Genomic DNA, 13,484 nt, shown 5'->3' on the forward strand with positions numbered 1-13,484 from the left:
ATTATTAAAATTAGGCTCGCTCGTAGCCTATTAAATGCACGCTCGTTTATGCCAGAGAATGTCTAATAAGGGGAGAACTGCCACTCTCGGAAAACTTCCGGTTTCTGAACTGGTTGCAGTTCCTTCTGTGGTTCCACATGAGGGCGCTCGTCCACGAGTGCAGAATGCATGGAGGTCTATGGAGCTGTACCCCTCAAAATCCACTTTTCTCGGGATTTTCAAGTAATTTGAGTATTGTATTCGAAAGGGGAGGCAAAGGAAATACACTTGGTTGATTATTATATTTTTTAAAGTCACTTAATTGTTCTAAAAAGCCTTTAAAATGTGTCAATGACGTCATTCATTAGCACAATGCTAGCGTGTTATGTGCAACAATGACCCAACCTGTAAGAAATCAAAAGGACATAAGTACTCGTTCATTTAACTTTTGACCTATAACCCATGTTGAAGTTATACAAACTACAATCAAATCTGAGATTTGTCAACGACAATCAGGTGAAAGAGACAAATTTAGCCGTCTAGCTCCATTGACTCCCATTCATTCTGCACTCATGGCGATCGCCCCCAGTGGAACTGCATCCAAAATTCGGTACAATGGGACTTAATACGGAGTGGCAAGGCTCTCCGTAGACAGGCTCTGTTTATACCAATTAAAATAAAAAAAACACTATCGCCAATAAATATTAAATATCCTACAGATGTGCGGGATAGGTCATGTTATCCAACTAAAATAGGGTAGCAGTTTAAACACACATTTTGAAACAGAAACAATAGCAAACACGAGCAAATGAACGGATTTAAGCTAGCCTACTGTAGCCTACCTGTGAAAACCATTGCAAGCTCGAGGAAGCCTATTTCAGGCTATCGCGCATGTGCGAATTATTGACAATTGCGTACATTACTGTACGCATTGGCGTGCATAGGTTTGCGTACGGAATCATACGCATGGCGAGTGTGATCGGGTTGTATATTGAAGGTCCTGTTCTTCACGAGGAAGTTTTCAAAAACTCGCTGTTTTGTGAATGTTAACAGCACATCATTATTTGCGCGAATGTCTCGCATTTTACATATTTCCATGTCTACCCCGCGAATTGGCAGCATAGGCTACCATGTCAGAAATGTAAAGTCCAACAGCAGCTAAATTAAGCTGAACTTTTTACCGCCGTCTGATATGAATGCTGCATAGGCCTACTGCTGCCGACTCCTCGCATAGGCAGGTAGCATTGCTTCTGATGTCAAGTAACGACCATTTGGATATTATTGTAAAATATCAAAGGAGTTGTGGGATGTTTACATAGCAAACTGCATGTTTATTTTGTCCCCATCCCTGTTTCATTCACCCGGACCAAGGTAGGCTCTTGATCGAATATAGGCACGTTCAGCTGTTGTTGAAATAATTCCTGAACGGTTTTATTCCGAGCTGAAAATGCAATTATAGCCTATTTGACAGAAGACAGGTTGCTAGTGACAAAATATTAGCTTTCAGTGTGGTACGATCTCTGTAAATTACGTTAATTCAAGTGTTTCAATCATCCAGCTCTCCCTTATGGTTGGCTATGGTATCTCATTTCCAAGGGGAATATTCTTCACCCCTATGTCTTGCCAATCGGTTTCGAGGGTCAAGGGCTAGGGGTAAGATGAAGGGATAGGGGAAGGGGAAGGGGTAAAACAGAGAATTGAGATTGGCCCTTATTCTGGAGAGGTCTATTAACAAAAGGCAACACCTGTGCTTTTGCCGAGTCGTCGCTGGTAGAATAGCCTACTTGTCCTCAGTTCAGCAACGAAGCAAAGCATCTCGTTTAGGACGACTACTGTGGTGGTTTAGAGCTTTCATACAACTATGCTATTTATGTTTGAGCAGACCAGAGGCGATTGCTCTAAGACTACAGGGGAAGCTCAGCCTCCTCTAAAATATCACGGAAAATTGCATCAAATAACACTATTAGCCTACATTAGCTTCTAGCCTACTATTCCAACTAGAACATGCTGAAAACATTTTCATCTTCATGGCTAGTTTGTTCAGCAAAAAGGTTTTGCCGGTCTTTTATCGTGATTTCGCACCCGTAATACATTGCTGTGACAACACGATCCATCAAAAAAACGCTCAGCTTCACTGGACTTTCAATGGCACTACAGAGTGGGCTGATTTTAGTGCAGAAAAGCTACACGTTTATTGGACAAGCGCCACAAAATCGTCATTTCCAGGGAAGCCCGGCGTCTCTGGGAGTGAATAGGTACCTTCTGAGCCTACGTCATTAGTTCACTGGAGGCAAAACAAACCATCACCTCAGCTGGGAAGCTAAACGAACAGTCATATTCGGGAGGCTAAAGGTTATCATGGTCTCATCTTGCTGTGCTGTCGGGTGCCACAACCGAAAAAGTCATCGGTTAAATTTGAAATAAGTAGGCTACAGTTTCCAGTGAGAACGTAGTTGTTCGTTTGACTCACGATAACCCAAGCCTTTTATCGGAACGTCACATATTAGCCTACCAATCGTCCTGTATTTCCAACCTCTTTACATGTAGGCTATGTCACGTATTCATTTCTATACAAACCAACACTGCTGATTCCTAAAGAAACGCAAGCGCCCACACCATAAGTGTATCTAAATTAGCTATGTAGCCTACCAAAAATTTAATTTTACCATGACTCGAAGAGCTAGAACTAAACCAAAGATCCTTGATTACTAGCTACTAGGCTACTACTGTGTAAGGCCCAGCACTAAACTCCGAGCGTGGTAAACAAAATTAGATATTTCAGGCAGTAAAAGCCCCGGTAAGAAACAAACTAGATTTTGTTCAAATCTAGACACCTACGGCTACTGAAAAATGTGAGTTTCATTTATCAAATGTTATTTTGAAGTATTAAAAAACATTGTTGTTTTAGAATTTTCAAACGAAATGGTTGGTAATTAGCACGTTTGCAATACATCTTTGCCTTGTGACATTGGCGCTGGCTCGGTAAAATGTCGGTTCGGCAAACACAAAACTCATCCGATACGTCATTGTAGGCCTACTGTAAGTCTTGGACATGACCATTTAGGAGATAGTTATATGCATTCAATGATTTATACTCCTTTCTCCTTACTGTAGACACTTTCGGTTTTCAATAATGTCCGCCATTCAACTGATGGCAAACTTGTCTTTCCAATCACGGTATTGGGTCTGTCAGGATGGTCCCATCTGATAATGTAGCCTTAGTTTTTTCAAATAATCCTCCCGATCATGTACACTGAGTGTATCTACATATTGTGTTATTTCGTTACACATTTTAGCAAAGATTTTAGATTACTGTCTGATTTTAGCCGCCTCACTAGTACTATTCAAATAGCCGCCTCACTATCCAAACGATTGTTTCTGCCTCCAGTGACGTCACGCCCACCCGAATGTTTATGTTTTCAGCACCGTTGCGAAGGGGTCTATAGGCGTGTTCAACTTGAGGCAGATCTGACTTGGTCTGGCTTTCTACGTAAACGTGATCTTCAACAGAGGGCAGCTCATCCCGGACAGACAGGCTACAGTCTGCCTGACGTGACTCGCGGGAGACATCGCGGGAGATCTCGCGGAACTTTGAATGCAATAAATACAGCAGAACTTTCATTGTCAATGTCTAAATTGTTATGATGTAGTTTAAATAAACCATTGTTGTCATTCAGTTAACAGGCCTGCATTGTAGCACATAAATTCAATATCAAGTGTTTTCCCTATATGTGTGTCTATCTATTTAACCAACAGCAGAAAATAACAGAATATCCAAACGTTTTCAGTAGGCTAGCCTACCATTGTTGCAGAAATCACGTATAAGAAGATATCCCTTTGATTTCTGTTTATTTTCGCATATTCCTGACAAACATGGTAAATTGTTGTGAACAATTGCAGCAAATACTTTTAGAACTGAGGAATGTGAATTTCTCAAACTCTGTCAGAGTAGTGACCTATCGATCTTCAGAGACCACAGTGGACCATATCAGTCCAGGGTTTGTGCTTTCAGGCATGACAAGAGCATGTGCAGCTGAAATATCTGAATTTACATTTCAGCTGATTGACATCGGCTCTGTCTCAACTGAGGACATTAAAGCCCTCAATCAGGTCCTGACCTCCTACCCCTGCAGCGAATACCCAGAGTTGGTGGTGAAAGACGGTCAGATTTTCCAACCACAAATTGCTCACACCACAATGCTCACAGTCAACCAAGAGAAAAGGGATCACTGTTCACAAGCAAAGTCCTTCACTTTGCAGACAGCAAACCCTTTTGAAATAATCAGCATATCTGCCATCCCTTCTGATGAGGAAGTTGGACAGATACCAGAGAAAAATGTTGAGGTTCAGCTTGGTAAAATTTGTGTCCACTCCTCAGACTACTATCCAGTCAGTGTTTCTGACCTCAACTTTGGTCAAACAATGTACTGGAACAAACACACAAATCAGAACCACAAGCTCCTGGCTCTTGACTTCGGTGGTATAGTCACATCGGTTGGGAAGGGTGTGAGCAAATTAAAAGTGGGAGACCACATTGCTGCCTGCTACCCTGTAACTTCATCCTCCAAAGTTGTGGTACCAGAGGAGGTTTGCTACAAAACAAAGAAACTTCCATTTTTGAGTGACCTCCCATGTGTTTCATACTATGTAGTAGTCTGGAGGATACTCCACTCAACTTTACCCAAACTGAAATGGGATGGCAAGTTGGGCATCCTCTCCTCCGTCCCTGACTCAGGTTTGGTGAAAGCCCTCACTCTGATTGCAAATAAGTCTGGATGGAATGCCTTTGTTGCAACTGAGCTGAGTGGGCCACTGCAAGATCTGAACAAATTTGATGCACTTGTCTTACTGCCTCCATTTGACAAATCTCCTGTCCAATCAAAGGAATATTTCACAGTGCAGTTGTACTTCATGATGCTCTCATTGCAAGCCTTGACCAATCCCTCTATGAGAAGGTTCTGAAGCCTAAAGTGAACGGAGCACTGAATCTGCATAATGCCACTAAGCACTGTAAACTAGAGTACTTTGTGTGCTATTCATTTATCTCTGCTTTTCTTGGCAATGCATCCCAAACAAACTATGCAGCAGCGAACTCATTTCTTGACACCTTCTGTCATTATAGAAGGCGTCTCGGACTTGCAGCGCAGTCCATCAACTGGGGGGCCTTGAACCTTGGCCTTCTGTTGAACAAAGACCATCTGCAAAAATTTCTAGAGGCCAAAGGCATGATGGTGATGGAGGGTCCAGAAATCCTCCAGAGCTTAGAGCAGTGCCTTCTTTTGAACAAACCTCAACAGGTTATTTGCAAGTTCAATTTCAAAACCATGTATCACCATGGTTTTGCACAAAATCCCTCTCTCTTTAAACGGTTGAGGAGTCTGGTTGAAGGAGAACTGAAAGATGCAGAAATGTCTGATCCACAGGCTGCACATAATGAACTGCCTTCTTCCCCGCATGAATTGGTCAGGACCATACTCAGTGAGACCTTGGGTGTTGAGTATGATGAGCTGAATGATGAGACATTCCTCTCAGCTCTGGGTGTTGACTCCATGTTGGGTATAACCCTGCAGAATCTTATCTTCCAGGGGAGAGGTATAAACATCCCTCTTGTCAACTTACTGGATCCTAGCTGTACTGTTGCTACCCTGGCAGCTTTACTGACAGAACATACAAGAGAAGATCATGAAGACAATAATGATAATACTTCATTATAGATCACAGATGTAGCACAGATGGTGTGTTTCAGGTTTATAGCAGAGAAGCTCACAACAAAAGCTTTTGTCAAAGAGATTGAGAATGCATGACAGTAGAGTGTAAAATATATCCCCTAGCTCAACTATTTTTCTGAGGAAAATATGTGCATGATGCTATATTAATCATTATGGTAATGGTTATGGTTGTATATTTTGCAGATACTTTTGTTCAAAGCAACATACAGGATATGAACATTACATTAGTTAAAGTTAATAGTTTGAAATAAAGTGAAAATAATCTACACAATCATTAATATCATTAATATGACCTTATTTATCATGTCTCATATTCATATTAACATTATTTGGTATAGTGTAATGTTGTTGTAACCTTCCTAATCAAATGTATCAATTAAAAAGCATGTCAATAAAAATATATACCACTGAAAATTGCATCTGACCCTTTTAATTTGTGCTGTTTCAGAAGATACAATGTGTATTTTGTGGACAGAGTTTTTAGTAAATGTTGGGAAACATTACCATACAGAATACCTAAATATGGCAGCATAAAGCCTGCCATATAGGGGGTATAGGGAAATGTGAATTTGTGAGAAGGAATTGAATGAAACAGTGCCAGGGTAAACCTTGCTAAATTTTGTTTTATTATTTAACATAAACAGTGAATAACCAAGTACTAATTATAATTTGGGCTATACATTAAGCATGTATTGCTAGAGAAACCTATGATATTCCTCCAGCCCACAAAGGCTCAGTCAGTGGGTGTTTATAGATGGCAGAAGCAAATGTGGGCTTGGGCTCCCTCAAACCACGATGTAAGGCAGTTATTGTGCCACAAGATGGCAATGTTTAGTAGCATTAATGTGCTTGGACATTTGCTGCATTTTCACAGAATGCTTTGTAGTGTTGCAAAGAGAAAAGACATGAAACTATGCACTTATGAAATTGTCTCAATACAAAACAAAAGGAGCATAGAATAGGGGATGCTGCTTCTAACTAAGCGAGAGCGTAAACATTTATGTGCACTAAACATTTTCACATGGAGTGATTCTTGTGAATTGATTGTAATTACCCCATTTATTTGGTGACTCGTGAGCATCTCTTTTTGGATTAATCTTTTACTTTATTTTCCTGTAGCAGTGAAATAGGGGCCCCTAGAACACATTTCCAAAACATGTTTGGGGGGACAATTATTGACCGCCTCAGTGCATATGCTCTGCAATGGAATGACACAGTTTGTAACTGTGAATAGGATGCCAAACTCATTAACAGTCCTCCTTGTCATCAACCAGGACATTTTTGCTGGCGGTCGACAGATGGACCAAACATACCCCAAATCACGCCGTAAGTATTTTATTTTGCACATATTGCCCATATGTTAAAAACAAATAAAATTGAATAAAATGTTTTATAATAGGCCTACTGATTATAGAGATATCCGGATAATTGATGGGCAGGTGTATGCCAAAGATATGTCATTAAAATTAACCACCATACTGTGATAGAGTAATGCCAAAGATTGGACAAGCTATTCTGAAGTGTAGTAACTATGTATGATCTATGTATTAATGATCAGGTACACATATGATAACTATGACAAAATTTCCAAAACAAATTAATTTATTAGCCTATTTGATCTGTGTTAATTCTAACAGTGTCTCCATCAAATGGATAATTTCCATTAAGTTTGTTTCAAAGACAGTCAAACTATGCCTTTACTGTGCTCCTTTCGCATTATTTGCGACACGTTTTACACTTTCCTTGAGTGGTCGCCCTAAGCAGGCAGTGAATTACGCGTTAGTGCGTCAAGATATGCAAATACCCTGAATTCATTATGTAATCAGGGCTCTTGTAAAATAAAGTTGTGCACTATAATTAACTTTCAGGGACTTTTTCAGGGACTTTATAACCGTTTCAATAATACTGGATACGTTTCAGATAGACTTTAGAACAGCTTTAATGCAATACTTAGGCTGAATTCGACTTGATTGGTGTTCTTTCTTCACCCTTCTTTTCTTCATGCCGGTAATCATGGCTGGCTGTAATACAGACTGCGTGGAGAAACCGATCTCCATCGGCTTTCAGAAGTTTGGACGTTTTGTGGGAAGACATCCTTGGTGGTTCTTTTTATCGCCTTTATTTATTTCTGCTGTGCTTGGGAGTGGATTTTATTTTCTGGAAGATCGTGAAGCGAATAACATCGAGGAGCAGTTTACACCTGTTAATGGCCCTGCCAAACTGGATCGGCTGTTTGTTCAGGAGAACTTTCCACAGAACGACTCGGTGTTTTCCAGCCAGAGGCTCTACACGGATGGAGTTTACGCATCGTTTATTGCAGTCTCGAAATCGCCCAACATTCTGACTGAAGACGCACTGAATGAAATATTGACCTTAGACAAAAAAAGTTAAAGAGCTGAATGCTTCAATGGGTCATGATGTGTTAACTTATGATGGGCTATGTGCCAGAAAATACAACAAATGCATGCCAAATAAGATACTAGATGTTGTGAATTATTATGGCAATAAAATTGAGCGGACTGAGCTCACTTTTCCTTTTCTGCGATTCGGATTTACACATATTTTTCTGGGATATACTGTCGGTGGAGTAACGCTCAATTCCACTGTGATCAAAGGCGCTAAGGCCGTGCGGCTTTTTTATTTCCTAAAGGATGGCAACCGTTCTAGAACAGATTTGTGGCTCAATGAATTCCTCAGGGTCTTTCCTTCAAACCTCAACCTAAAATTCGTCAGGGTGAGTTGCTAAACCATTTCTATATCCGTATTTCTCAAATATAAAGTTAAGGGAATACTCTTTGGAGTTATTATTGTTGCTCTCTTACGCATGCTAAAAATATTTCCTTTTTAGTATATGCGTTTCTACTGTGTTAAACAGGACAAAAAGAACTTCATCGAATTAGTGAATGGAGATGTAATATACACTCTTCACGGACCACTGAGCAGGCTGAGCCGTGGCGATGACCGTGCACTGGTGTTGATGGATTATTCTATGGCTTTACTCATGCTTAGACTTATTGTATTACCGCCAGTGTGCACGCCAGTCAGCCGGCACTTCTCATCCGGTCTATGTTGGTTTACTGATGGGGAGTCACTGCTCATCAGCCAGTTCTGTAAATTCACTACAGTGACTTACAACTATGACTGCTTTAAAACAAACATTTATTAAGACTTCTTTGAATGTCATTCTTAAAGATACGAAAAAGTTAACTTTGCTCCATATTCCTTTCCTTTGCATACAGTATGTTTTGGTGTCTTGCTATTGATACAATCTCAAGCCTTGATCTTGAGACATTTTTCTTTAGACTACTAAAATTATATTGCACCTATAATGCATCCTCTGTGTCCTCTGGCTTATTGTAGGATTTGTGATTACATTTACAACTATTATGTGGGGCTTGCAGATTTTATGTATGTGTATATTTAATATATAAGAATATTTATACTGATGCAATGTGTATTGTGTTCATAGGTTACCCATTCAACCTCTCTGTCAAGACAGGTAGAATTTGAAGCAAATACAAAGGATGTCATTCCTTTGTTTTCCATCACATATGTAATTGCCATACTTTTTTCCATCCTGTCTTGCTTAAGGTATGAACCATTTTGTATTTCACTGACATGCATGCATATAGCCTACATATGCATGAATACTGTCACATTTTATATAACTTTCATTTGTACATTTAATATTTTTATACCCTCACAAAAATATGGGGGTGAGGTTAAGATCACATGTAAGGTTAAGTTACCTTTGGGATCAGCTATGGTGCACAAGGTGTTTTTTTTTTTGCTTGACAGATTTGACTGTGTGAGGAATAAAGTGTGGGTTGCCACCTTTGGTGTGATCTCTGCTGGTCTGGCAGTGCTCTCATCCTTTGGGATGATGCTTCACATTGGAGTGCCTTTCGTCATGACAGTGGCCAACTCACCCTTTCTGATATTAGGTAAGGCTGTGAGCTCAACCTTTATTAGACTTATCCATCTTTAATAGAACACTGTGTAGAGCAGTGTTTCTCCACCGGGTGACGTCTGGCATCCTCAGATGAGCCACAGAAACGTGGCTGACACTAGGCTAATACAATTAAATTGAAATAAATTAATGCATAATTTTGGAATGTTTATTCTAGCTTTATCTTAAGTAAATGGAGGCCACATCAGAGAAAATAGTTCTGGGCCGGTTCCCCGATAACGCTCACTCTTATAGTCCAGTCATTTTAGGAGAAAGGGTTGAACAAATTGCAACACAAGCAAACTTAACTGATTTTGAATCCTCAATATGTCCTGAGTAAGGGAAAAAAGGCCCCGAAGAATCCCAATAGGGGAAAGTTTAGAAAAAGACCTAAATATACCCTATTCATGCGCCTATACAGTATTTTTCTCACGCAAATAGGGGAAAAAATTAACCTTCACATATCATCATGAAAATTACTGAGTTGATTACTTACATCAAGACAAACAAAAAATGTATTATACATTTTTTGAAATTGTTTGTTAACATGGGCAAACAGGGCATAATGTAATTATGTATAGTTAATTTAACCACAACGGAGCTAATAGTCCAGGCAAAGGTCTGACCCAAAACTAATTGCAACAGAATTTATTTTCCTATTCCTATTTTGGCTTAAAATGACTGGACTATTAGCGCGCTAAGAAGACTCAAAAGATATATCTTTCCAAAGTTGTTTATGTTCCTAAGTGTGTTCCCCGAAGTGTCACTTAGGAAGCTTCTTAACACGCTGCCTCTTACGTTTGACGTTACAAAGGCGCTGTCCCAAGTGAAGGTGCTGAATAAGTTGGCATCGATTGCTCAGGAATCGATTTTCTACTTCACGCGAAGGTGCATGACGGCGTTAAGAAAGACAACACGTTCTATGCAAATAGAACTTTCCTCAAATTGTTCCAGTAACATTTATTTTAACATAGTTTAAGTTATCAGTAAAATATAAACTATTAACTAAATTATTAAATTGACAGTAATATGTTCACACGATATGTTGTGACGGGTACACTAACCGGGTATCCCTCGCTAATTATCCACCCTCCTTATCCCGTTGTGCCGCTTCTTAATGGGTTTAACGACTTCTAAAAAATATGTAATACACTTATATTATTACTTATATTAATGGTAACGTACCTTACAATTAGAATTGATTGGCAAGCAGCTGCAGTTCTGTTTAATGCGGTATTGATTGCCATTGGTTAATGTTTTCAATAAAAAGCAACCTATCTAACCTATTCAAGCCAAACCGTTGCAACTCTGCCATCAGTCATTATGTTAAGTTTTCCAGCCCTAACAACTCTATACAGCCAGATTTGATTGGCCTGATAGAAGTTTAATTTTTCTGAGGACTCACAAGCCAATGGAGAGTTGCTAGACTAGCCCTGGCAGCAACATGTAATTTGTTGCCGCTAGGGCCGTTGCTCTGCCAGATTTCTAAGGCTAAATAACTTTTGATTGGCAACAGCAACAAAAAGAGCTATGGAGGCAGCAAATGGACTTTGTTGCCGCTTACATGGATTTCTAGGCTAAATAACTTGTGCAACAGGCTATGGAGCTAAATGGACTACATCGGCTCCGCGGGGCTGATTCAATACAAGGCACACGTTGGATCGCTGCCATAGGCCTAGTTGGTCGCTTACTGGACACCACCATGCTTACCCATTTATAGATCTTACCATTTAGAGGAAAAATCTTTTTCATTATCAAAAGTGATTGCCAATTTGAACGCTTTAATGACATTACGAAATAGCCTAGGCTAATTACCACCATATTAGTTCTGATACCAAATAAAGTAGGCCTAAACTTCATAAATAGGCCTGCATCCATTGCGAACATATTTTATTATTAGTCTTAAAATGTCCATAACATAAAATCATCGTTGAGCCACATCATCATCAACATACTGTACTTCTACTACTGTATTTCTAAAGACTGCTGCACAGTGGCGGCGACTAGCGCCTTGAGAGCTCAAACAACGCTAAGAGAGCTTAGGAATGGTCCAGGGGCCGGTTCCCCGATAACGCTCACGACTCAAAAGATATATCTTACCAAAGTTGTTTATGTTCCTAAGTGTGTTCCCCGAAGTGTCCCTTAGGAAGCTTCTTAACACGCTGCCTCTTACATTCGACGTTACAGAGGCGCTGTCCCAAGTGAAGGTGCTGAATTAGTTGGCATCGATTGCTCAGGAATCGATTTTCTAGGCTACTTCACGTGAAGGTGCATGACGGCGTTAAGAAACACAACACGTTCTATGCAAATGAAACATTCCTCAAATTATTCCAGTAACATTTATTATGACCGCCGCTATAGGTTTAGTCAGATTTTTTTTTTTTTTGACAGACACTGAAAGACCGGGGTAGACGAAACTTGGTGGGCATGTAACCCCATATGAATAGCATGGAACCATCGTTTTTCGTTTTGATCTGTAGCCCCCGCTGGACTGCACCCCCCGAAAGGAGGGTAGGGCAGACATAGTTTTCTGTGAATATCTCAAGAACCGTAGGGTTTAGGATGACCATTTTTTCTTTTGTATGTTGATCTCAAGGGGCCATGTCAACCCATTCCATAACCAATCATTTCATGTATATAAGCCACCTAGTTAAACACAAAAAGTAAAAATGAGGTGTTGTAACGCAGGTATCTGTGACCTAACATAGTCAAAACTGCACTAAATTGGAAGTGTAGGATCATTATGACACCCTCTGAATGCACGCCAAGTTTCGGGAATTCCATTTATGGGGGGCACACAATAAATTAATTTATGTTACTATACACCAACTGGCCTGTAGGTGGGTCGGAGACAGTTTTTCTGTGAATATCTCGAGAACCGTGGGGCCTAGGAGGTCCACCTTTTTTTTTGTATGTTGGTCTTAAGGGGCATGTCAACCCATCCCATTACCACTTATTTCATGTATAGCCACCTAGTTAAAAATTAAAAGCAAAAATTAGGTGTTTTCATCACAATATCTCTGGCTGACGGTCAAACTGCACCTAATTTGAAAGTGTAGGATCATTATGACACCCTCCTAATGCATGCCAAGTTTTGTGAACTTTCGCTCATGGGGGCCTTACAATAAAATAATTTATTTGGACATTTAGTGACCGTACACCAACAAGGATTCCCTGGGACACTGAAAGACCGGGGTACACCTAAACTTGGTAGGCATGTAACCCCACATGGATAGCATGGAACCATAGTTTTCGTTTTGATCTGTAGCCCCCCCCTGTATTGGACCCCTCAAAGGAGGGTGTGGGTGACATAGTTTTCTGTGAATATCTTGAGAACCGTGGGGGCCTAGGATGACCAATTTTTTCCTCGTATGTTTAACTCCAGGGGTCATGTTAACCCATTCCATGTGCACACATGTGCATAAACAGATACACACGTTATCACAACATACATTCACAGTAATCATATCGTATGATGACATACACAGTAGACATATGTACGCAAGCATGCATGCACATGCACAAACACACATACGCAGGCAAACACACAAGCATCGCACACAACGCTATCACACACACACACACACACACACACACACCCACACATAAACATAAACGGTATTAATTTTCACACATGCACACAGGGTCGGTTCCCCAAAACGCTCTTATCGCTAAGTAGTTCTTAACCTATTCCTTAATCTCTTAACGTTATGGCACGATCCCAACACGTTCGCACGCTAAGCATATCTTCTGTAAGTCACACGCTCAGAAGGTTGGTCTGAACCATTCGGTGCTCTTCTCTTACGTTGTTTGAGCTCTCAAGACGC

The 13,484-nt window shown here is 40.3% G+C and overlaps 1 protein-coding gene across 1 annotated transcript in view; it reads left to right on the forward strand.

Moving 5' to 3' along the window:
• Window positions 1–7,721: 7,721 nt before the first annotated feature.
• The window catches only part of LOC125309596 (patched domain-containing protein 3-like), a 10,241-nt gene continuing 4,478 nt past the window's right edge, over window positions 7,722–13,484 (forward strand). Inside the window, 4 exon segments of the mRNA XM_048266627.1 lie at window positions 7,722–8,087; window positions 8,089–8,442; window positions 9,178–9,299; window positions 9,507–9,652. Coding sequence (XP_048122584.1) covers window positions 7,722–8,087; window positions 8,089–8,442; window positions 9,178–9,299; window positions 9,507–9,652 — 988 coding nt within the window.

The sequence above is a fragment of the Alosa alosa genome, chromosome 16 (genome assembly GCF_017589495.1).
Source record: "Alosa alosa isolate M-15738 ecotype Scorff River chromosome 16, AALO_Geno_1.1, whole genome shotgun sequence".
Classification (NCBI taxonomy): Eukaryota; Metazoa; Chordata; class Actinopteri; order Clupeiformes; family Clupeidae; genus Alosa; species Alosa alosa.